Source organism: Thamnophis sirtalis, unplaced genomic scaffold, assembly GCF_051295495.1.
Source record: "Thamnophis sirtalis isolate CommonGarterSnake01/CBP01778 unplaced genomic scaffold, rThaSir2_p1.2 scaffold_15, whole genome shotgun sequence".
NCBI lineage: Eukaryota > Metazoa > Chordata > Lepidosauria > Squamata > Natricidae > Thamnophis > Thamnophis sirtalis.
In genome coordinates, this window is record NW_028261395.1 from 19,909,954 (window position 1) to 19,934,490 (window position 24,537).

General features: G+C 45.8%; 1 protein-coding gene across 2 annotated transcripts in view; it reads left to right on the plus strand.

Moving 5' to 3' along the window:
• The window catches only part of CCDC6 (coiled-coil domain containing 6), a 44,144-nt gene extending 24,982 nt beyond the window's left edge, over positions 1 to 19,162 (plus strand). The window contains exons 4-9 of one of the 2 annotated variants that reach the window (XM_014052012.2): positions 1,790 to 1,893; positions 3,148 to 3,308; positions 6,831 to 6,987; positions 12,269 to 12,369; positions 12,958 to 13,082; positions 18,993 to 19,162. In XM_014052012.2, the coding sequence (XP_013907487.1) occupies positions 1,790 to 1,893; positions 3,148 to 3,308; positions 6,831 to 6,987; positions 12,269 to 12,369; positions 12,958 to 13,082; positions 18,993 to 19,001 (657 nt within the window). In that variant the 3' untranslated portion in view covers positions 19,002 to 19,162. Of the gene's footprint in view, positions 1 to 1,789; positions 1,894 to 3,147; positions 3,309 to 6,830; positions 6,988 to 12,268; positions 12,370 to 12,957; positions 13,083 to 14,896; positions 15,778 to 18,992 lie in introns of those variants that run through there. The other variant, XM_014052011.2, reaches the window with a different exon arrangement.
• The last annotated feature ends 5,375 nt before the right edge of the window (positions 19,163 to 24,537 follow it).

Genomic DNA, 24,537 nt, shown 5'->3' on the forward strand with positions numbered 1-24,537 from the left:
CTTTTATAACCTCATTATTGAAATTACTGGTGGATTCTTTGGTCTTAACCATTTGAATCCTGCATTTGATTCCACTATCAGTTTCTAAAGTAATGGTATTCTGTTGAAAGGTTTTTTTGACTGGATTCTTCTCTTTAAAAGAAAAATGAATCTGCCTGCTGCAGAGCCCTGATATGCTCTCTCCTCGGTCTTTGTGCTCAAAGGACGTGTGTGCACAGAGAAGACTCCTTGGCAGCCCTGCCCATAGTGGGTTACGCTGCCTTTGCCTCCTGGTTAAACCAGAAATATTCCCTGTGATTATGCAGGGTGGGTGGCTTTTGTTAGCCAAGAACTCCCTTGGCCAGCCCGTCACATGGGAGCAGAGGGCACTGTGATTACTCTGAACTCCGAACACCACTGCAGTGTTCCTCAGTCCTGAGAATGAGAGCTTCCTTTCTGCCTCCTCCCAGTCTTTGAGGAAAAGTTAGTTGTGTCCCTGAATTCAGCACTAAGGGCTAATACTAAACTGCAAACACCTGTGTGGAGTTTCCTTTGATTGGCACATCCTTATCAGGAAATCTCTTCCCTTGGGCTCTGCTTCAGTAGCTGACCTAACCCATCATCTCTTTTTAGAAGGGTGGTTCAGGTTTTTTTTTTGGTTTTTTTTTGTTTTTTTTTAGTTGCCCTGCAGCAGCTAGGGCCGTTCTGGGCAGTTGTTAATTTTTCATTGAAATTGAAAGTGTCCTATTATAACTTTAGGTGGCTATTTAGTTGGCTTAGCTTTCCTCACAAGAGTGCAACTCAAGAGAGTTTAGCAATCCTGCTCCCAGTGCTCATCCCATTTCATTCTGAGTGAAATGCTGCTTACCCCAAGGAGTGATTTGTGGCAGGGAGTGGTTGGCTGGCAGGGCAGTTGGCTCTGATGATCCAGGCAGGGGCAGAACAAGCCCACTTGCTCCTGGAGTGCAATTTGAACCAAGAATCAAGGATCGGTAATTTGAAGGCATCCATTTCCCAGACTGGTAATGTGCCTGTTTGCTCCTTTACACCAGTCATCCTGTGCCCCTTTCATGCCAAATGGCCAGGCCCTTCTCCCTTGGGCTCCTGATGCTACTGCTCCCCTTCCCCAAGTGATCTTCTGCCTCTTCTCACCATCTTGGCTGGTGACCAGTGCCCCCTTCTTTCCACTAAGCCCCACAAGAAGTGCCCAGCCCAGCCCTGCAGGACAGCTCAGCCACTCTGCTGGCAGAATGGGAATTGCCCCATGCTTCAATAGGACCGTCTGCTCTCCCCAGCAGGACCCCGGGATCAGCTCACCTTCCTTCTTAGGATTTCCCCAGAGACTAAAAACACCTGCAATATGTGCCATTATGTGAAAGGCTGGGGAAAGAGTTGGACCGGTGTCAGAAGCCTGTAAGAGGGACGGGTGGTAGGAATGGCTCGGGAGGTCATCTCTGGCCAATAGATGAAGGGCAGCACCCACTCATCAACCCCAAAAGATTAAACTCCCCCTCCCCCCCCCAGCTCTGAGATAATCCAAAAGTCACTAATCTGGATGTTTGAGCTGGCATTCTTAGATCTTCTGCTTTGATAGCCTCTCCCAGAAACCACCAACTGCAGCTGAGTTTGGGGACCAAGTAAAATTTATGTTTTGATTAGTAAACCAAGTGAGACTTACAATTGTGCCTGGGTGACTTTAAGCTTAGCACGCCTTCCCTCCTAGGATGATAAAAAGAGGTCTGGCCTTGTCTTGAACTCCTCAAAGCAAAAATAATCCCAGGATGACAGAGAATAACATTTTGCATTCTAGCTAAGACGGGAGAAGATTGATCTGGAAAACACACTTGAACAAGAACAAGAAGCCCTTGTGAACCGTCTCTGGAAGAGGATGGATAAACTTGAAGCTGAAAAAAGGTGCGTTTTCTCCTTTGCTCCTCCCAACCATTCACTCCATTGGGGGGGGGGGGCATGCAGATTTTACAGCTTCTCCCTGAAATGTAGCTATTACAGGAGGCAATAAAAAAAACAAGAAAGAAACAGTAAACTACTATATTTTTCGGAGTATAAGATGCACCTTTCCTCCCCAAAAAAGAGAGTGAAAATCTGTGTGCATCTTATATACTGAATACAGCATTTTTGGCCTCCCGAAATCACACCCCCTTTGCAAAAATGGCCGTGCATAGCCCTTAGGAGGCTTCCAGGGTGCTCCTGGGGCTGGGGAGAGCAAGAACAAGCGAAAAACGGGCCATTTTTTTCTGGTTTTGGGCCCCCCCCCCGGCCCCCAGGATCACTTTGCAGGCCTCTCAAACTCTCTGCATGCCCCGTTTTTCACAAAAGAGTGCAAAAACTTTTTTAAATTTACCTCTTCGAAATCTTGGTGCGTCTTATACTCTGAAAAATACATTGTGTTACAGAGAGTAAATATAACATGGCATTTCAGACTTGTTCACTAGAAAGGGCCCTTTCTGTCCCGTTCACTATGCTTTTCTTTATGTGTCTCACATTAAATATTAGCCACTGCTATTTATAAATCTTTGTGCTGAATCCCGATTTTTGTCAGAAATAACCTGAACATTTCACAAAAGCAGCAGAACTCGAAGGATCCACAAACACATAGATGTGGGTGCCAGCCAACGAAAGGGTGGGCCACACTATGATCCTTTGTTCCCTCAACTATTTTTTAAAATTTTCTAAACCTATAAAAAAATTAAAGTGGTTCTACGAATCTTCCTTCTGAGACTGAGGCAGTCTTGTTCAGAGGGAAGGGAGCAAAAATGGACCTCATGCTTGGGGAATTCCGGGTGCGAATCCTGCCTCCTTCCCACCCTGGACACGGAGTATAATGACCACTTGCCTGGCCTGTTAATCAGAAATCTGGCGCCACCAGGCTTGGCCTTAGTCCTGACTCTTCCCACCCTCTTCATGTGGGCTTATTGATCCCCAGGCGTGTGACAAGTGGTTGTCCACATCCCACAGGTGTGGCAGATAATGCTTTCTCACCATTCCTACTTGTGGGCATTTGGTTTCTTCAGCACAATCCACGCTTACCTTCCTTTGCCAAAAAGAGAATATTGCCCCAATCTCAGATCATCTTGATTTCTGTTAATGCATTCCAACGAAGAAACGAAGCCAAAAGTGCCAATATAAACATTTTTTTTTAAATTGCAGAATTCTCCAGGAGAAACTGGACCAGCCCGTTTCTGCTCCTCCATCGCCAAGGGACATATCAATGGAAATAGACTCTCCAGAAAATATGATGCGGCATATCAGGTTTCTGAAGAATGAGGTAGAGAGGTTAAAGAAACAGCTCCGAGCAGCACAGCTACAGCGTAAGTCCCGGCTTCTTATCTGGCTCTGCTGCCTCCTGCTTCATGTAAAACGATCCCTGATCCAGAAGGGGGGGGGGGATTTCCAGGCCAAGTTCCGAAAGAGGAGAATGCTGTTTTTTAGGCAGCAGACTGTCCGTACTGCAACCTGTGTTTTCCTTGCTGCTCTTTGAGCTTGTTCGTTTTCTTGCAGACATTTCATTACCCAAACTCAATAACATTATCAGCGCTGATGTTATCTAGTTTAGGTAATGAAATGTGTGCAAGAAAACAACCAAGCGCAGAGAGCACCAAGGACCTCACAGTCCAGCCCTGAGCTACAATTATTCTCTTTTACTGGTACTACACTTTCCCCTCAAGTAGGATCAGATGTGATATTCAGCCGGTTCGGACCAGTTTACCTGAACTGGTAGCGGTAAACTGCGGGTGGGCCCATCCACCTGAACCGTCTCCAAAGCGTCCTATGTAGCCTCATTTTCAATGCATGCGAGAGCAAAGTGCATGCATGGAAGGCCACACACATGCACGGAAGGTGCGCGTGTTCACAGTTGCAAACCGGTGGTAAACCTAAGTGAATCCCACTGCTGAGTAGGATGAATACAAGTTTCAGGTCATTTACCTTACTTTAGTGCACTATAAAATGATTAGATGTGTTTTTACAAGTCTCTAATCTGCTTTGCTAAACGATAGTGTTGTGTTTTTCTTGACAGTACTGAATGTACATTTTGGGGCAGCGGAAGAACATTTGACCATGTTTAGCTGAATTTGAATTGCCAACTATTTGGACAAGCTCTCTTCAAAAGATGTGAAAATGCCACAGCCTGATTTTTGTATTTTATTATGTTTCGGAAAGCTCTAGAGAGTGGCTCTAGAGAGAAGATTTTAGCTGTTAATGCCTTAATATTATCTAATAGCATTATGCCATCCTCTGGACACACAGAGTGCATGGTCCTTTTGTTGTGAGCCAAGACGGGCAACGACATGGCCACAAAGCAGCGCAAAATGGAAGAAAGGAGAGGCCTTCTCCAAGGAACAACAACTAAGGCATAAAATACCTGAGGAGGCTCTGTAGTGACAGAGTAAAGAAATTTACCAAAGTTTATCCTCTTTTCCTCCTTATCTCCAACCTGGTGCTGCAGTGCTGAGATTTGAACAGTCCAGAAGGGCCCTGAACATCTAGAGGAAATCTAGATGGTCTGCTGGTGGGATCACCTTCCCTGTGCATGTCTTGGGGGAATCTTGTCATTTTGGGGAGAGAAAAGGAGACCTTAATGCTCAGAATTTGATCGTCAGATTCACATTGAGTTCTCCAATACTTGCTTCAAATCCGAGATATTTAAATTGTAAATAAAACTCAGGAGCTTTCTAGAGTAACCTCAAAACAATTGCTGCTTGTTAGTGACTTCGGCGAACATCCCATCAGAGGGATCCTGTGGTTTGAGGGCTTTTGTCTCCACAGAGAAAGAAGTGTAGGGAGTAAGGGTAGGATCCAGGGGCAGTACTTTCCCTACCAGTTCGCAAATGTGAGTGCATGCGCTCACACATACACTCGGCCTTCCGCGTATGTGCTTTTGCTTGAAAACGTGCCTAAATGGGACAGCATAGAGCCAGGGCAGGTGGCCAGTCCCACCCGTGATTTATACTACTGGCTTGGGCGAAGCAGCCCGAACTGGCTGAATACCACCTCTGGTAGGATCCTGAAGTCTGTGCTTAAGATGGGGAAATAAATGGGGGAAGAGGCCCTGAATTTCAGATTCAAACTGAAAAAGCAAAGAGAGGAGCCGTCTTGGCTGATCCTATTCCTTCCAGCATTTGAATGTAAAAAGTTAAGCTTTTTTTTTTCCACTTTCTGCTCTTGGATATTTGTGGGTCGGCGACTTCTCTGCGTTCGGACTAGGTTGAAATTGGCAGCCTTTTTTCTAGGCAGAAATTAGGGGCAATATTTCAACTTCGCTTTCTTGAGGCAGAGCATTTAGCGGCAATCGACATCCCTTGTGGAGGGAAATGAAGAAGACATTTGTTTTTAGGCTGAGTCCTCGTTGGCAAAATTAGCGTGTCCCTTCAAAGGGGGTCAGAGGCTGTAATCTTCGTGTCCTTGGCTGTCCCTTGGAAGCAAGCGCGACAGATGTCTGGGAATCCGGGCAGCCAATGTGCAAATGTTAGCCTGCAGCATTAGAATGCAAGAGCCTCTTGTGGGCCTCTACCCTTATCTTCTGTCAGCCCCATAGTTGTCCTTGGAGGCCTGGTGGATGACTGTAGCAACAGGGACATGACCCAGGACAATTTATGGCTTTCTGGGCCTCCATTAGGCTGCAGCACTCTGGGTTATCTCTTTCCCCCAACTCTCAGTTTAGGCCAGGGGTGTCCAAACTTTGGAACTTTAAGACTTGTGGACTTCACTTCCAGAATTCCCCAGCCAGCATGGAGTTGAAGTCCACAAGTCTTAAAGTCCCCAAGTTTGGACACCTCTGGTTTAGACTAAAACTCTAGGGAAGGGATTGGCAACTTTACTGACCTGTGGACTTCAATGCCTGGAATTCCTGAGCCTTCTCCCTCTCCTTATACTTTGCGACGTTTTGGGGTATTTATGTTGTCATTTCCACCATCACGACAGAGACTGCTGTCCCAGGGTTAGATGTTTTCCCCAACTCAAAGCTTGCTCCTGGTATCTTGGTAATTGTGGTGTTACTCCTTCGGGACAAGAAGTATTTATTGTGGGTCACTCCACAATTGAGGTTTTCGGAGCTAATATTGACGCTTTTGAGCAAGGGGTCTCCAAACTTTGGCAACTTGTGGATTTGTGGACTTCAGCTCCCAGAATTCCTCAGACAAACCATGGAACCTGAAGTCCACAAGTCTTTAAAGTTGCCAGGTTTGGCAATCGCTGTTTTTGAGGATGGCTGCTAAGCCTGTCTGAACCAGGCACCACCACTCTCACTTTTACCTAACCAATAACTTTCTGATAGGTATGAATTGACCTTGGGGAACCATGGACCATGGTTCCAATTGCAGCCAGTTCAATGCCAGTTTAAGGTTAAACTATTATTTGTTCTGTTCTCAGTATTCACCACCTTTGATTCAGCTGAATTAAGGGTTGAGTTGCGCAATGTTTGCCAGTATCTGTGGTCCTTCTAAAACACAGCCATGGGCTTAATAATCAGCCACCTTGAAACCCCAGAGTCCGGAAAGAAGAAAGAGGTGAGGAGAGGAGGATGAAAGGGAGAAGGAGAGAGGGTAGGAAGGGAAAGAGGAGGAGTAGGGGAGAGGTACGGGAAGCAGGGAGGGGAAGGAGACGAGGAAGGAAGAAAGTAGAGGAGGGAGGGAAGGAGAAAAGAAAGGAAAAACAAGGTGGTGCTACAACAGGAGGAAGGGATGGTAAATAAAGCAACCCAAACTCTATATTATAACCTATTAAATGACATAATAAATGTATGAGAATGACAAATGTAACGATTATGTGAATGTAAGCTTAAAATGCTATGTAAGAGAACTAAAAAATAAAAATAAAAATTCTGGAAACCCCAGATTCAGAGAAGATGGCCCAGTACCTGGAGGAGGAACGTCACATGCGGGAAGAGAACCTGAGGCTCCAAAGGAAACTGCAGAGGGAGATGGAGCGAAGGGAAGCCTTGTGCCGGCAGCTGTCTGAAAGTGAATCCAGTCTGGAAATGGACGATGAAAGGTTTGGCCTTTGTTTATTCTGGAGTTCAGGGCTCCGGGGCTGCAACTGGGAACAGACTTTTCCAAGTCCGTCACTTCCTCTTTTGCAATTGACAGCACACCTTGCCTTGGGCTTACCTGAAGCCCAGGGTCACTCCAGGCCTCTGCAGGGATAGGCCAGCAGCAGCCTCAGAAGCAGGGACCATGTTGGGCAGGCCTCTTTCAGGAGGCAGTCCTGGCTTTCTTATTTCAATCCTTCTGCCCAGGTGGCAAGGTCTGCCGGGTTGATTGATGGGGATTCTCCTGCTGCTTGATGTGTATGGCTCTTGTTAATTTTGAGGAGCCCTTCTGATATCTGGAGTCCACCAGCTTTGCTGGTTGGAAGGGGCGAATGCTGGCAGCCTATTTACTTTGAAGTTAGCACTGTCGTGCAGTGAAGCCGGGCGTGGCCAGCCTGTAGGTTTGAATGGATAACTTAGTTAAATCTGCAGTGAATTCCTCTGAAGAACGGACAGCTCTCTTTGAAGAAGGTTGGATGAGTTGTTGTTGGCAGCACCAGGAGAGAATTCTGTGCTTTTGGCACTGAAGCATTTTGGAAATGAGCTTTGTTACCCACGTTCCTTACACATTTGTGTAAAAGTGTAATGCAGTATTTATGGTGATTGTGTAAAATACTTACTATGCCTTAAAATATCTGCTTTATTAGAATCATCCTTGTAAATGATTTAAAATGTTCTTCTTTAGTCAGTTGTACTAACTTTATCATGATGTTCCTCTAGAATCTTAGATTAGATTAACAGAGTTGGAAGGAACCTTGTAGGTGATCTAGTCCAACTCTCCCACCCAAAAAAGCAAGAGTCCTACACCATTTCTGACAAATGGTAGTCCAATCTCTTCTTGAAAGCCTCCAATGATGAAGCTCCCACAACTTCCAAAGGTAAGCTGTTCCATTGGTTGATTGTTCTCACTGTCAGAAAATTCCTTCTTATTTCCAGGTTGAATCTCTCCTAGTTCAGTTTCATCTGTTATTGTCTGGCCTTCGGGTGCCTTAGAAAATAGCTTGATCCCCTCCTCTCTGTGGCAGCCCCTCAAATACTGGAAGAGTGCTATCATGTCTCCCCTGGTCCTTCTCTTCACTAACTAGCCATGCCCAGTTCCTGCAACTGTTCATGTTTTAGCCCTAATCATCCTGGTTGCTCTTCTCTGCACTTTTTCTAGTGTCTGAACATCTTTTTTTTACAGTGGGGTGACTAAAACCTGATGCAGTACTCTAGGTGTGGTCTTACTAGGGCTTTATAGAGTGGTATTAGTACCTCACTTGATCTTGATTGTATCCCTCTGTTAATGCAACAGGATTATGTTGGTTTTTTTAGCTGCTGCTGTATACTGCTGGCTCATATTTAACTGGTTGTCCACTAAGACTCAAAGATCCCTCTCACAGTTACTGCTATTAAGTCTGGTTTCACCCAGTCTATATATGTACTTTTGGATTTTTTTGCCTAAGTGTAAGACTTTACTTTTCTCTACATTGAATTTCATTTTGTTAGATGGGGCCCAGTGTTCAAGTCTGTCAAGCTCCATCTGGATTTTGAGCCTATCTTCTAGGGTATTATCTATTCCTGCCAGCTTAGTATCATCTGCAAATTTGGTAAGTTCCCCTTCTATTCCCTCATCTAAGTCGTTTATGAAGATATTGAAGAATACTGGCCCTAAGACGGAACTTCATGGTACCCCACTGCGTACTTCCCTCCATGTAGGCGTAGACCCATTAAGGACTACTCCTTGAATATGGCTTGTCAGCCAGTTACAAATCCATCTGGTGGTGATGCTATCTGTTCCACTTTTTTCTAGCTTACAAAGAAATAGGTTGTGGTCTACTTTGTTGAATGCCTTGCTGAAGTCTAATTATTTTATATCCACAGTATTTTGTTGGTCCACTAATTTAGTCACTATGTTGAAGAATGAAATAAGATTGGTTTGGCATGATCTGTTTTTAACAAATCCATGCTGGCTGCTAGTTATTACTTTACTTGTTTCTACGGTAGATGTTGGCAGATCTGTTTTTTTATTATCTTTTCCAGTATCTTCCCAGGTATTGGTGTTAGGCTGATTGGTCTGTAGTTTTTTTGAAGATGGGAACCACATCAACTCTTTTCCAGATGCTCCAGGAGTTTTGGAAGATGTGGTACAGTGTTTCTGAGATGACATCTGCCAGCTCCTTTAGAACTCTGGGATGTAATCTGTCAGGTCCCGGTGATTTGTATTTATCAAGATCAGACAGGTGTTCTCTTGCTATTTTTTTGCTTATTTTAACTTTTATTTCCAGTCTGTCTTTTACAGTTATGATTTTGGTAGGTTGGTCTATAGTTTCTTTTTGCGTGAAGACCAATGCAAAGAATGAGTTACGCAGCTCTGCTTTCTCTCTGTTGCATGTTACTTCCTTGCTGGCTTCTCTCTTTAGTGGACTGACTGTTTCCTTGATTTTTTTTTCTTGTTATCTATATGTTGAAAGAAACTTTTTTAAAAATTATTTTTGACTTTTGTTGCAAGTCTTCATTCTGAGCCTTTGCTTTCCTGATTTCGTCTTTGCAGAATCTGGCTATCTGCTGATATTCTCCCTTAGTTGTGTGTCCCTCTTTCCATTTTTTCTACTTGTCCTTTTTGTCTTTCAATTTGTCAGAAAGATCTTTGTGCCACCATGCTGGTTTCTTCTTGGATTTCTTGTTTTTCTTTCTCGGTGGTATTGTGCTGGTCTGGGCTTTTATATTTTTCAGAGTTTTCCAAGATTCTTGAGTTGTTTTCCCCTTTAGGATTTTCATCCAAGGAATCTTTCCCAAGTCTCTCTGAGTTAATTAAAACCAACTCTTTTATAATCTTTCGTATCCTTATGTTCTATTGCTTGTATTTTCATTATGTTGAATTCTAATATGACATGGTCACTCTCACCCAATGTTCCTGCAGTTTCAATTCCCTCTATCACTTCTTCTCTGTTCATAAGAATTAAGACCAGTATGGCTCCTCTACCATTTGGACAATAAAATTGTCAGCTAGGTTGGTTAGGAACATATTTAATTTCTCACTTGGTGCAGAATTAGTCTTCCAATTGATGTCAGGGTAATTGAAGTCTCCCATTACTATTGTAGTGTGTTTCCTACATATATTTGTTAGTTGGTTAGCAAAAAGGACATCTATTTTTTCTGCTTGATTAGGTGGCCTATAGTATACACCTATGGCCATGTCATTCTTTTTTTTTGTTTATATTGACCAATATGCATTCTAGGAGGTTTTCGTCTTTGGTTTCATGTGTTTCTGTAGCAATATAGTGGTCCTTTACATACTATGCAACCTCACCTCCTCTTTTATGGGGTCGGGGTTTTTTTAAACAGTTTTTATCCTTCTATCAGTATGTTCCAGTCATGGGTAAATCCCACCAAATTTCTGTTATTCCAACTATATCATCATAGGCACTTGAGATCTTTATGCCTGACTCTGGGTATGCTTCCTATGTCTCCTATTTGGTGTTGAAGTTTGCCTTCCTTCCCATCCCTCCTTACTTTATTATTTGACTTGATTTCTTGGGGTTTTTGCTTGGAATTAGGTCCTGGTTATCCTAAAGATTGGTCATCCTCCCCCTTCAATTTTAGTTCAAAGCCCTCCTGATAAGTTGAGCCATTCGTTTTCCAAAAACATTCTTCCCAGTCTTTGTGAGGTGCAGCCCATCCCTTGCCAAAAGCCCATCTTGGAGGTAGTATAGACCATGCTCCAGAAATCCAAAGATTTTTGGCGACACCAACCCTTTAGCCAGTGGTTCTCTTCTAGAATTCTTTGTTGTCCTTTCGTTGGCAGTACAGATGAAAAAACTACCTGTGCGTCTAAGTCCTTGACTTTCTTGCCTAGCTGCTCTTAATCACTCAATAATGTTTTCAAGTCCTTTTTTGTGTCATTTGTCCCTATGTGTAATAATAAAAAAGGGTAATAACTTGTGAGCCTAGTTATTTTGGTTAGGTTGATTTTTGCTCCAGGGAGACAACATACCTCCCTAGATTGTATGTCTGGTCTTCAGATGGCTAGTTCTGTTCCTTTGAGAATAGAATCTCCTATCACCAACACTTGCCTTCCTTTTTTGGGGTGGTGGTGTTGCAGTCTGGGGTGCTTTTCTGTTTATCCCAGGTAAATTTGTTGATGTGACTTTTGGGGGATATTGGTCTATTTTCAATGTGTTTGTATGTTTTCTTTGAGGGGGAGGTTTTGGGTCTGAGTATTAACAGAGGGATACAATCAAGATGCAAGGAGATACTAATACCATTCTATAAAGCCCTAGTAAGACCACACCTAGAGTACTGCATCCAGTTTTGGTCACCACACTATAAAAAAATTTTAAGACTCTAGAAAAAGTGCAGAGAAGAGCAACCAGGATGATTAGGGGACTGAAGGCTAAAAGATACGATGAACGATTGCAGGAACTGGGCCTGGCTAGTCTAGTGAAGAGAAGGACCGGGGGAGACAGGATAGCAATGTTTCAATATTTGAGGGGCTGCCACAGAGAGCGGGAAAGGGGTCAAGTTATTTTCCAAGGCACCTGAAGGCCAGACAAGGAATAATGGTTGGAAACTGAACAAGGAGAAGTTCAACCTAGAAGTAAAAAGAATTTTTTTCTGACAGTGACAACAATCAACCAATGAAACAGAAATTGCCTTCGGAAGTTGTGGTGGCTTCATCACGTGAGACTTTCAAGAAGAGATTGGACTGCCATTTGTCAGAAATGGTGTAGGGTCTCCTGCTTGAGCATGGGGGGGAGGTAGACTAGATGACCTATAAGGTCCCTTCCAACTCTGTTAATCTGTTATTTTGTGTTTGCTCAGCTTTAATGGGGCTGCTTCTGATTGGGTTAGATTGGGCAGCAAGAGTTTGTTAGATGTGTGCTGCTGCTGCTTTTTATTATTGTGTTTCCTTGTATGTGTGACATACCTCCATTTGTCTTCCTCCAAGGTCAGGGTCAAATCCTCTGGGAGTTATTTGTTCATTATATGGTTTGATTTGGGCATAGCTTTCTTGCATAGGTTGGAGTTCGGCTAGAGCTGCCTCTAGATTCCTTACCTTTTCCACTAGCAGTTCACATAGTATACATTTAATGTATAGTTTTGGGTGTTCTTTGGGCATAAGCACATCCCTGGAACATATATTGCACAACACAGTACAAGCACAATCTTAGAAAAGCATCTGGAAAAACTAGAAGGAAGCCTAAAGTAAGGAAATAGATTTGTGGCAAATTAAAATTAATTGATCTGTATCTCTTAAATTAGATATTTTAATGAAATGTCTGCGCAAGGATTAAGACCTCGCACTGTGTCCAGTCCAATTCCATACACACCTTCTCCAAGTTCCAGCAGACCCATCTCACCAGGTAAGAAATAAGGGAAATTCTGCGTTTTTGCCTTTGGCACACGTGTATCTTGCTTGGGTATGTAAGTAATCTTCCACTAGCACCAATGAGTGGAAACTCTTCAGCCTTCAGGAAGTTAAAGCATACAGATTATATTGAAATCTGAGTATGTAATTAGTCAACAAACAGAGCTTAGGCATTTTTATTTCGGCGATTTGTTGGAAACTACAAACCCTTGTTAAAATTTATGTAACTCAGAGATTTTATAGTTTTTTGACATGTTTCCTTTTATAATCCTTTCTTGGCCTTAGATTTTTTTTAAAGTTTTATTTTATTCAGATTTTTACCACTCAGTCACTCCTAAGGTTAAATTTCCAATTCAGATGGGGCCATTTTATTTCTTGCTTTGAAACTTCTGGGATGGGGCAAACTATACAATTAAGACGCTTAAATGGCGTCACCCCTTTTGGCCTGACCAGGAAGCCCCCCACAATACCTTGTCAACAAAATTGGAGACCTCTTACCTGCCTTTCCTTCTTCCTCTTGGACGGGCATGTTGCTGCCTCTCCCTCGGTCTTGACAACGCCTCTTCTCGCTTTCTGGTTGCAGGTCTCTCATATACAAGTCACACTGTTGGCTTCACTCCCCCAACTTCACTCACCAGAGCTGGAATGTCTTATTATAACTCTCCTGGCCTTCACGTGCAGCATATGGGACCATCCCACAGCATTACGGTGAGTTTCTACGGCTGGGCTTTCCAATCGTGGCAACATTTAAGAGCCGTAGATTTCAACTCCCAGAATTCCCAAGGAATTCTGGGAGTTGAAGTCCATAAGTCTTAAAGTTGCCAAGGGAGGAGAGCCCTGCTCTACAGTTCCTTAACCCCCTAGGGCACAGGGGTGTCCAAACTTGGGAACTTTAAGAGTTGCGGACCTCAACTCCCACAATTCCCCAGCCAGCTGGGGAATTGTGGGAGTTGAAATCCACAACCCTTAAAAGTTCCCAAGTTTGGACACCCCGGCCCTAAGGTTTGCTGCTTCCTATTTTCTTCAGACTGGGGTCCTACCAAGCCCATGTTTCTCTTTTTAAACTAGAGCAATGTTTCTTGAACTTGGCAACTTTATGTTGGCTAGATTTCAGCTCATAATGGCTGGGGAATTCTGGGAGTTGGAATCCTTACATCTTAAAGTCGATGAAGTTGAAAATCCAGTTCGTAAACATGGGAAAAATCATCAATCAGCTACATTGGGCACCTGATTGATGATTTTTTCCATGATTACAAACTGGATCATGTGTGTGTGTGTGCGCAGGTCTTCTTTTTCTTTGTGTTATGCATTTGTGTGGACCATTTTTGCGCTACTTCTCACTAGCACCTTTTACAGAACAAAAGGTCAGAGACTTTCCTGAGCATGAAGATTTGTAAATATCTATAAGCCCATAAAACCCCCAAACCATAAAGAACACAAACTGCAAAGTTGTTCTCCTCCCCCCCCCCTCTCCCCTCCTTAACAAATGAATCATCCCAGGCTGATTCAGGTTCAGGGCCAACCATCAGTTTATCATCATAAATGGTATCTTCCATTTTTTCTTCTCTTTTGTTAGTTTATTAAGCTTTCACTGCCCAGTTTTCTAAAAATCACAAAAAGACATCAGGACTACTTTTTGCTGTTGCAACATATGAGGGTTTTCTACTCAGCAAGTACCATATTTTTCAAAGACACTTATAAGAAGCACCTAGCTTTTGGGGAGGAAAACAAGGGGGGGAAATCTGCCTCTGCCTCCCAGCAATTTGCCTCCTTGCAGCAAACAGCAAACAGTTGGGAGGCAGAGGCCAAAGAGTGGGGGCTGGTGGATGGATGGGGCTATATTCAGTGTTTTCACCTTCTTTTTGAGGGGGGGGGGTGCGTATTATACTCCAAAAAATACGGTAATTTTGACAAGGAACTGAAAGCCTTGCCACAATGATGTACCCTATTAACTAATATCTCCCCCTGCTCCATGTGTGATCAACTCTAGCACTCTTGCCACCAGCTCCCCCATCTTCCTTTGCCTCCAGCCCTTCCGGAATGGAAACCCACCTCTCTGGAGGCCACAGGGGTGGGTGGAGGGGTGCAGTGGGTTGGGGGCACAGAGGAGGAGATCAGCGTAGAAGGATCCTCCAGCCCGCTCTACAGAGGCAAGGTTTTAAGGAGCGCTCCAGCCAGATTTCGGTTGCAGAGAACGTGGCTGGAAGTCATAACCGTAGAGGTAGCGAGGGTGAAGGGTCAGATGGAAAATGTCTGTATGCCCCTTCTAAAAGAAGTGATGAATTCAGAAAGTCAGAGTTGAGGCTGTGCTGTCCCCCCACCCACCCCCGCCCGCCCCGGTGGAAGCATTTCCTCCTCACTGGCTTGGCCTGCTGGGGGTGAGTCTTAGAGAAGGGCAGCCCTGCTAGGATTCCCGGCTGGGACTGGCTCTCCCAGCAGCTCACCTGTGCCAGCATGAGGGCATCTCTCCGCGTTTGGTCTTGGCTGTCCTTACCCCAGCCCTTGTTTCTTTCCTCCTGCAGAGGCCTTTGCCGCGAAGAAGCAACAGTCCGGACAAGTTCAAGCGTCCCACGCCCCCTCCCTCTCCGAACACGCAGGCCCCACTGCCTTCGGCACCCCCGCCTCCCCCTCCGCCTCCCCAGCCGGCTCCTTTCCAGCCCTCCACTCAGCCTTAGTGCCCTGGCCAGTGATCCTGCCTTCAGAGTTGGACTCATCCCCCGGAGCAGTTTACTACAAGCCAAAGGCTTAAACCACAGTCAATTTAGAGTTGACTTGACTTGCACTGAAGTTGTCGAGGCTTCACCGTTTCATTGTGTTGTACCAGTTTGCCCAAGGACCTCCTCCGGCGTTAGTGTCTGACCCGCATCCGAGGCGCTTCCTTCCAGGGAAGGGGGTGGGCAGCGGTGCCTGAGCATCCCCCCACCCACCCGGGGGGCCCCGTCTGCACAAGAAGCATCCTCTCTCAGTTACTCCAAAGCTCAGCCATGAGGGTGAGATCTGCCGCATCCATCTGAAGCAAGCTAACCCCAACCCCGACCCCATCAGTGTCGACACGGGAGCATCCATGTATGCGCCTGCCGCGGCTGACACACCAGCGCCTGCGTTGGGTATTGCTGAGCTCCCCGTAGAGCCTCTCCTTTAACACCCCCCACCCCTCTGCTTCCTCCTTTCTGAGATACAAAAGGGAAAGTTCTCTCTGGTTCTTCCCAACCCCTTGTGTTCTGCAACTAAGGCAGGGGCTCTGCGTTAACAGCTCCCAGGTATGACGGTGGGAGTTTCCAGCGTATACGACAAATTGGCTCTACATTTCAGTACAGCTTTTAGTGCGAAAGTGAAAGCCCGACGCCTCATCTCTCAAATTGTGTCCCTTAATTTCCAGACTCAAGTAAAGCATACATGTGCAGCCCACCCCATTTATCCAGTGTGTTGGTACTGTCTGAAATGTCAGACCCTGTAAGACGTATGGATCTCCCTCCCTTGCTCCCTCCTTCCCTCCCTTCTTCCTTCTCTCTCTCTCTTCCTTTTTACTTCCCTCCCTCCTTCCCTTCTTCTCTCCTTCCTTTCCTCCCTCCCTCCCTTTCTTCTCTCTCCCTTCCTTCCCTCCTTTCTTCCTTCTCTCTCTCCCTTTTTCCTTCCCTTTTTCCTTCTCCTTCTCTCCCTCCTTCCCTTTCTTCTCTCTCTCCCTTCCTTCCCTCCCTCCTTCCCTCCCTTCTTCCTTCTCTCGCTCCCTTCCTTTTTCCTTCCCTCCCTCCCTTCTCTCCTTCCTTCCCTCCCTCCTTCCCTTCTTCCTTCCTTCTCTCCCTCCCTCCCTCCTTCCTTGTCCCTCCATCCCTTCCCTCCCTCCCTCCCTTCCTCCCTCCCTTGTAAAGCCCATCCTGCTGATTCATTATAATGCTTGGGGCCCTCTACAGCTGTTCTCTGATTTTTCTGCTATAGGAAAGCAGTTTTTATGAAAAACAAAACAAAAAAAGCCTGATCTCCCCCCTTTGTTTAAACTATTTTAATGGTGGGGCCCTTCCTCTCTGAAAGTTTAAACTGCGACATTAGGCTTTTGGAAGAAGAAAAATTGAAGCTGAAGGGAGGTGCTCATTTATAGCAGCCTATGGTAAACAGCCAAAAGTGTTGTATTGCTTGGTAGAAAAGGATCAAGAGAAAGTTAGGTGACAATAGCAAATGCGTATTTAGCAGCATAAGCCGGTACAATGTGTAAAGAAATGTATTCTGGAATACATTCTTTCAATTCATTTAGCACAAATAAATGGTTTGTTTCACTTTGCAGTGGAACGGAGTCTCTTTTTCACCCCCTTTCTTGAGGTTCCTGCTTGCTAACTTTGAAAAGTCTCCTAACTTGGGTGCTTAAGAGAGGACGAAGCAGGAGGCAGTTCTGTATTTTTGTCATGCCTAAGCATACTGTTGAAGCCCAGGCTTAAAACATCTGACTTGAAACGTTGGTACGGTTTCATGTTTTTCTTTATGAAATGGAAAGTAGGCAATTGAAGGCATAATCCAGGGGTGTCAGACTCAAGGGCTGGGGGCCAGATCCAGCCCACATGGTACTTAGATCTGGCCCACGGGGTCGCCTGGAAACACCGACGGACTGGCCCGCGGTGGTGCTGCCAGCAAAAACAGGCTCCCGAGCTCCGGTTGCGGCTGCTGCAGCCTCCTGCAACCCATTTTCACTGGCAGAGGGTTGTAGGAGGCTGCGGCAGCTGAAAACTGAGTTCAGGAGCCTGTTTTCGCTGGCAGAGCATTCGGGCCACCACAGGCACTCCCGACAGGAGTGACATCGAGCTGGCCATGCCCACCCCAGCTCCCCTGAGGTCAAACACAACCTTGATGCGTCCCTCAATGAAATCGAGTTTGACACCTCGGGCATAATCCCTTCAAATTCATTGAGCACGGCTGCTTCTTCTTAATTTTTGTTTGGGAGCATTAAGCACAGGTTGAAAGAGCTCTAAAGTTTCCCCCTGCCTAGTCGTGACCAACTCGAAATGGAAGGTGCTTTGTCTCCGATTCTCAGCCGACGAAGCCTGTGTTGTCTGAGAGATGCTTCTGTCATCCTGTGGCCGGCATGAAGCTGTTACCTTGGTACCTATTTATCTACTCACATTTGCATGCTTTCGAAGTGCAGGAGCCGGGGTGTGTAACAGGAGGTCACCCTGTCAGGACTCGAACCTGGGCTGTTGGCTTTCCAGCTGATAAGCCCGGCATCTTAACCAATTTGGACTCCTTCAACATTTTCTGCCGACTGTTTTTGGCTTTTAGAAGCAGATACTTGTATTAAAGTATTTTGGGGGTGACCTTAAGGAGCCAGACTTGGGTTTAATTTGCACACTGTTTGAAATCGTTATCAAATATATTGGCACTCAGCTCAGATCCCATAAAGAGGTGCATTTTTAGCATACTGCCTTTCCTGGGAAAATATATATAGTATATCCTAAAATAAGTCTTGAATGACTGAAAATCGGTGCATGGCTCCTCTCCCCAATACTATAAGACAGTGATGGCTAACATTTTTGTTGTTGGGTGCCAAAAATGCGAGTGCACGTGCGCGATAGCATACACATGTGCTGGCACTTTTAATGCAAAGCCACCGCCCCTGCGCATATGCGCACAATCCACCCCCCACTCCACACTGTTTGCCTCCAAGATGAGCTTGGTATTTCCTTGGGAGCGGGGGTGGGTGAGGCTGTTTTTGCCCCTCCCCAGGCTCCGGAGGCTTTCCTGAAGCCCGGGGAGGAGGAAAACGGCCTCTCCCACCCTCCAGAAGGCCGAAAATCAGCTGGCCCGCACATTCATGCGCGCTGGAGCTGACGGCTCGCGTGCCAGCAGATATGGCTCCGTGTGTCACATGCGTGATAGCGAACCATCACGGCTATAAGATAAAAAATCATAAAAGGTTTAGCATGTGTTCCAAAATCCGTTTCACGTGGTTTAAGCATATATGAATCCAAGACCGGGGTGGGGGTGGGAGTGGGGTGGGGGGACGGGACAGTGCCAGAAATACATCCACCTCCTTCCTATTTCCCCCACTTTTAAGTGTGGCTTCTTCTGAAAGTCCAGAGTTTGTCCGTCCCTGCATGAAAGGACCAGAGGAAATGGGTGTATGATGTGTCAATGTGAGAGCAGGCATCTTGGTTTGGACATAATGCTAGACTTCAGCTTTGGTTGGCCGGTTGGTTATTTCAGTTGCTTTGGCTGGCAGGAAGACTTAGGGAGGGCAGGCAGATGAGCCCTTTGAGACGGGGGAGTCTGGCTTACTCCTCCCAGGGTCCTGCATAGCCACCTGCAAACAGAAAGTAGATCCTGGCAAGCTAGAGAGATCGTGATCCAATCAAACAATTTCTCCCATGCGGCGTTAAGGTTTGGACAAGTGACGGCCACTCATTGGGCTGCTGAAATAAGAAAACAGACTGAAGTGAATGCTTGTCTCCAGTGCCATAGGAGTGTCAAAAAAAAGGTGTAATATAACATTAAAGTTCCTCTTTAAAACTGCCGTCACAAGCCATTGTCTTTTTAACATGGTCGCCAATCTCCCCCCCCCCCTCCAAGCACACGATTCCTGCTGCTGTATAATGAAAACCATCCGAGTGTCTTGTGCACTTTTTTTTTTTACAGGACAATTAGATTGCATGGAAAAACACTTGAAGAAAATCCATTGGATCTGTGTATGGTGCAGAGGATCTTTCTGTGGCTTAAATCTTGGGCAAAGTCCATCTCTATCTTGGACAGATAACCATTCGCATTTGTACTTCCCCTGTTTCACTTGGGCCTCTCTGTCATCCTCTCTAAGACTTCCCTGCTCTCAACGTTTTAAACACAGACACACACACAAACACACACCTTTCTTTGGAGTCCCAGAGCTGGGGGGGGGGGGATGCTGGGTGGATGGTGCAAGGAGGGCCAGATTTGGTGAGATAGAAATGTCATCCATTCAGCCTGACATTCCTTGAAACGTTTAACATTAATGCGCGGTGAAGGAAAAAACGCCGGCCGGCGGGGATGAGTGACAAGCTGAGCCAGAAGAGGCTGCAGGCCACTCAAAATTTGAAAACAGGCCTCAATTGGCCCCTGGGGCAGAATTTGGACATCCCTGCCTTAGTGTTATCCTGCGCCCGTCACCGCCTCAGTTGCTGTGCTGAAGGGTGTCCGTCCTTGGAAAGAGGCAGGGGCTGTTTCAGTCATGAAACCGAAGAGCCAAAGCCCAAATTTAACACAGTCTAACCCAAATGGGTTGGCCTTGGGCCAGGAGGGCTTGGCTTCTCCTTCCTTGGGTGCTGCATCTGGGTGCTTTCCAAGAAGCTGCAGGTCCACAGCTTTGCTTGGTTGCCTTTTGTTTGGCCAACCAGATTTTAAAGCTCCCCTCCTGTAAAATAATGCAACTAGGTTGTATTTCTAAGGCCTCTTTCCTACCCATTGGGTTTACTTGAGTGTTTTCATGCAGAAGATCCCTAGAGTGCCTCTATCAGCTCCTTGGACATAGTTCTTATTTCCTAGGAGCAAGTTAAAAGAGCCGCTGTTCCCTAAACTGGCATTGCCTGTTTTCAAGCCGGTGAGGTAGAAAAGAGTTGTTTATCTTGGCTTGGGCAGTTGGGCAACAAAAGCGTCAAAAAGAATTGCCTTTCCACAATGGTCATATAGAATCCCCTAATCTCCCTCTGAACTGCTCCGATAGTGGCACCTTTTGTTCTCCTATTGTCTAAGCTTTAGAACTTTGAAGCCTAAAAGCTACAAATGCCACCTAAGGGGCACATGGTTCAAAGAAGCCAACGTAGGATTGGCAAACCGCAAGCTATAGGGTTTTGTTGTGTCCTAATAAATCATGCTTTCCTTACTTCTCCTGAGGGTTTGGAAAGAAGTATACTACGAGGAGAGGTCCCCGACCTAGTCCCCAACCTTTCCGACTCTCTGGACTGGCAAGGCAGGGGAGCGGGGACAGGATGGTTTTCCTGCACATCTCACGCATGTGCAAATGAAACTTCGTGCACTTTCCCACCAATTGTGCTTCCTGCTTCCCAGCAGGCTGGTACTGGTTGAAGACCTCTGCACTAGAGAGTTAATGAGCTCATTTTTAATACTTAAGGAATTACCATCCTGGTATGAAATACAAGTAAGGATGCAGTGGCTAAGACACTGAGCTTGTCGATAAGAAAGGTTGGCAGTTCGGCGGTTCAAATCCCTAGCGCCACCTAACGGAATGAGCTCCTGTTACTTGTCCCAGCTTCTGCCAACCTAGCAAATCGAAAGGACATAAAAAATGCAAGTAGAAAAATAGGGACAACCTTTGGTGGAAAGGTAACAGTGTTCCGTGCACCTTTGGCATTTAGTCCTACTGGCCATATGACTACGGAGACGTCTTCGGACAGCGCTGGCTCTTCAGCTTTGAAACAGATGAGATCTGCCCCCCTAGAATCAGGAACAACTAGCACATATGCGCGAGGGGAACCTTGAAATACAAACCAGGATTGGTCTGCTGATCATCATTAACTGGGTAATTTCCTTAGTCAGGTATGAGAATCCTATAGTCTTAATATAGCTTGATAGGAAAGTACCTGATAAAATATCTCACAATATTCTGGTGCACAATTTACTTTATGTGGATTGCAAGACCTGGCGATTGCAGTAAGTGTATGCATAAATGGCTCCAGAAAATACTCAGTGCTCATTGGAGAAAGATATTGAGAGGTTTTCCCAAGGATCCATTATTCATCCATATTTTCTCTCAATAAGGCCTTGAGGAGAAGGTTATCAGATTTACAGGTAACAGAAAATTGTGTAGGATGGCTGATGTTCCCTCAGATAAATGGAATTCCAAACAATCAAGTTAAAGAAGTGAATGTACATAATTATTTTTTTAAAGTCAAACACCTGAAAAGTTTAGTCGGAATACCAAAATTATATGCACCGGTGTAGGACAGCAAACACCTGGTTTAGCAACGGTCAGCAGGACCTGCTGGCAAAGTGTCGGCCTGTTTGGTGGTGGGGTTGCAGAAAAGCCCATGTAGTTGTAGGCTGTGTGAATTGAAGTGTAATTTCCAAAGTGCAAGAAGCCATCACTGCATTTTATCCTGCGTTGGTCAGAGCCCCCCCCCCCTCCCAAAGTCCATCTCCAATTCTAGACAGGACGGTTTAAGGAGAGTCAGACAAAGTGGAACAGGTTCAGGGAGGCGTTGCAGGTGAAGCCTTATGAAGAGCGATGGATGGAGCTGACCAGAAGTCAGGCTGAGTGCAGGTCTCGCCTGCAAGAGGGCGCCCCTGATGGCTTCTCTCACACTCTTTTGAGTGCAGAAGACAGAAAAACAGAGTAGGCTCCAGCCAGACACCATGGGAAATGGCACCAACAGTTGGACGGTGGAACCCGTGGCCCTGAGAAGATGTTCCAGCAGAAGCTACATTTGGGGAGGGGGGAGGCCAGCCTCCCAAGTAGACCAGACAGGAAACACAACAAAGTGAGCCAATTCTACTTTCCCCTAAAGCTCCCTTAGCAGATCTTGCAAGTCTGAAGATGCAAATCTCCCCGTCTCCTTGACAGCCTGATCCATTAAGGCGGGTCATTCCCAAATGTCTTCCTCTGCCTGATTCAGTTGTCATTCACTCCCCCTCAAGGTTCTTTTTTTTTTAGAAGATTCTTAAGGGTTGGGTGCAAATACAGCTACCAGTTTGCCAATTACCTTGTGTCTTAAGCAAGAACTGGCTCCCCCCCCCCCAGTTCTTGCTTAAGACACCAGGTAATTGGCAAACAGGTAGTTGTATTTGCATTGGTTGCAGCTTCCGTAAGAGCAACCTCATGGACATGTTGTAATATTTAGATTTGGGTTTCTTCTCCCAAAAGAGTTGTATTACTTCCCCTCCACCAAAGATTGAAGAGGATGCGTCTCCTCTTGTTTATGCTGAGACTGTTTGCACTCATTGTCACGCAGCTTTATTGAAATAAATGTGTTTTGCCTAGGTTCTTTTCCAAGTGCCTATTTTGGAAAGGACAGTATTTTAAAATGTCAGCTCGCTTAAAAAGCCTAGAGTGCTAAAAGTTCCCAAGCCCTGTTTGGATATTACCTAGGACTGAGTGTTTGTTTTTTGGTTAACTGTGGCCTAACTTAATCCTCAATTCTTCTAGTGTAGGATTTCCAAATTAAGCTCAGGAAAGCTTTCCTTTATGCAATGTTTATGAAAGACAGTTAGTCAAGTATCTTTTTACAGTCTTTGCAAATGTGAGCCGAGGACGGATATTCATTTAAAAAAGATGACCCAGAGCATCTCCCTCACCAGACAAAATTAGACCGAGGTAGCTGCTTCAGAGTAACTGAACTAAAACTCCAGAAGGTGCCAAAAAGCAGCGTGTGAAGTAACACAACCTGGGGAAAATCAAAACTTCACCTGTGTGACAAAGTTGACGGATTTGGTTCTCCTTTTTCTGGTGGGAATGAGAGCCGATGGTTTTACTCTCTCTCTCTAGTCCTGGGCTCCCTGGAAAGAAAGGATAGAGAAGGGGGGGGTGCCAGTGGTTACTAGGATCCTTCTCAGAAAATGAACCAGAGGGGTTTTGCTGTGGGGAGAGAAACCAGCAAGAGAAAAGTCTGCTTCAAAAATGGGGCCAGATCTGGCTGGGGCTGTAGCAGGAGACATTCTGAATCCCACCCGCCAACTGGAGGAGGCAGCAGCTCAGAACTGATTACCAACTGTTCCTTATAAAGATTGCCTTCTGGGCAGAGACCCCCCGCAGGAAGAGCTCATAGCCCAGAGTGGGGATAGTCTAGTCCTGCCCCACTGATTCCCCTTCCCTCTTGATATACCCTGCATCTCGGTTGAAGGGGGGAAGAGGAAGGGATTCCAACAGAAGATGCAAATGCCCCACTGCCCCACACATTCTGGCTGCCTGTTGCTGGGGGTGGCCTCTGGATCTCTTGCAGGCTCCAGTTCACCTCAGCTGACCTCTGCCCCAGATGATCCAGCTGCAAAAAAAGTCTGTGTGTGTGTGTGTGTGTGAGAGAGAGAGAGAGAGAGTGTGTGTGTGTGTCTGTCTTCATTTGTATTTCCGGCTCTTGTGTGTCTGGAAAGCAGCCAAACACCAGCATGAAGCCACTTTCAGATTTCTCTGGCTGACATTTTGCACCTCCAGATCCTCGGTGGTGTTTATCAACAGGAAGAAGAGGAAGTGAGGAAAGAGATTCGGCTGTGCTGATCAACGGAGTTTTGACTGCAGGGGTGGGGGTGGGGGGAGATGTTCTACAGAAAAAAGGCCCAGCGCAAACCAGCTGTTGGAGGAATAGCAGGTGGCCCCCATTTGCCGCTCACAAAGATCCCTGCGAGTGTGAAAAGGACCAAACACCCCACCCCGACAGAAAAAGCGCCTGCTTTCTGTACACCCTGCACCTGAAAGAGCCTGAACTCAGCCGGGTTGCCTGCAGATGTTCTGGTTGACTCCCTCCATCTAAGCCAGTGTTTCTCAACCTTAGCAACTTGAAGATGTCTGGACTTCAACTCCCAGAATTCCCCAGCCAGCGAAGTCCAGACATCTTCAAGTTGCCAAGGTTGAGAAACACTGATCTAAGCAACTAAAAATCTTTATTTTTTTGTTTGCCTTCAGCTCAGCCAGGCCTGTGGACCATCCGGTCCTGTGTTTAGGGGGCCCTGGCAATTGTTTTTAGGGAGCTCACGACACAGGCAGGGGTGTTTCTGCTCCAAGCGACTCCCCTAATTTCAGAAGTGGCAGACTGGCCTCCATGCCACCTTGCCACTGGGAAGCCTGTCCTCCAGAGACTGGCCCAGTTCCCTTTAGAGATAGCAATAGCACTTAGACTTATACCGCTTCGCAGTGCTTTTACAGTCCTCTCTAAGCAGTTTACAGATTTTTTTTCTTCTGTCTAACAAACACAGGTAAGAGGATACTAGCTTTATTCTCCAGCTGGAGCTAGAAATCCAGCTTCCTACAGCCCTAATTCAAGAAAGATAAATTTGGGGGCACAAGATCCAAAATACCACTGCATTTAAATTGGGCTCTGTTCTCTTAAAAGGAGCATTCTTCCACATTTTCATCCACAGACCTCAAAGCATTAAATCAAAGATCCCAGCAATCGAGATTTATAAAGCAGGGTCCAAGATAGAAACGGGAGCCTCTCAAAGGCTCTTCTACCAGGATACAATAATTCAGGATTCTACTTACAAC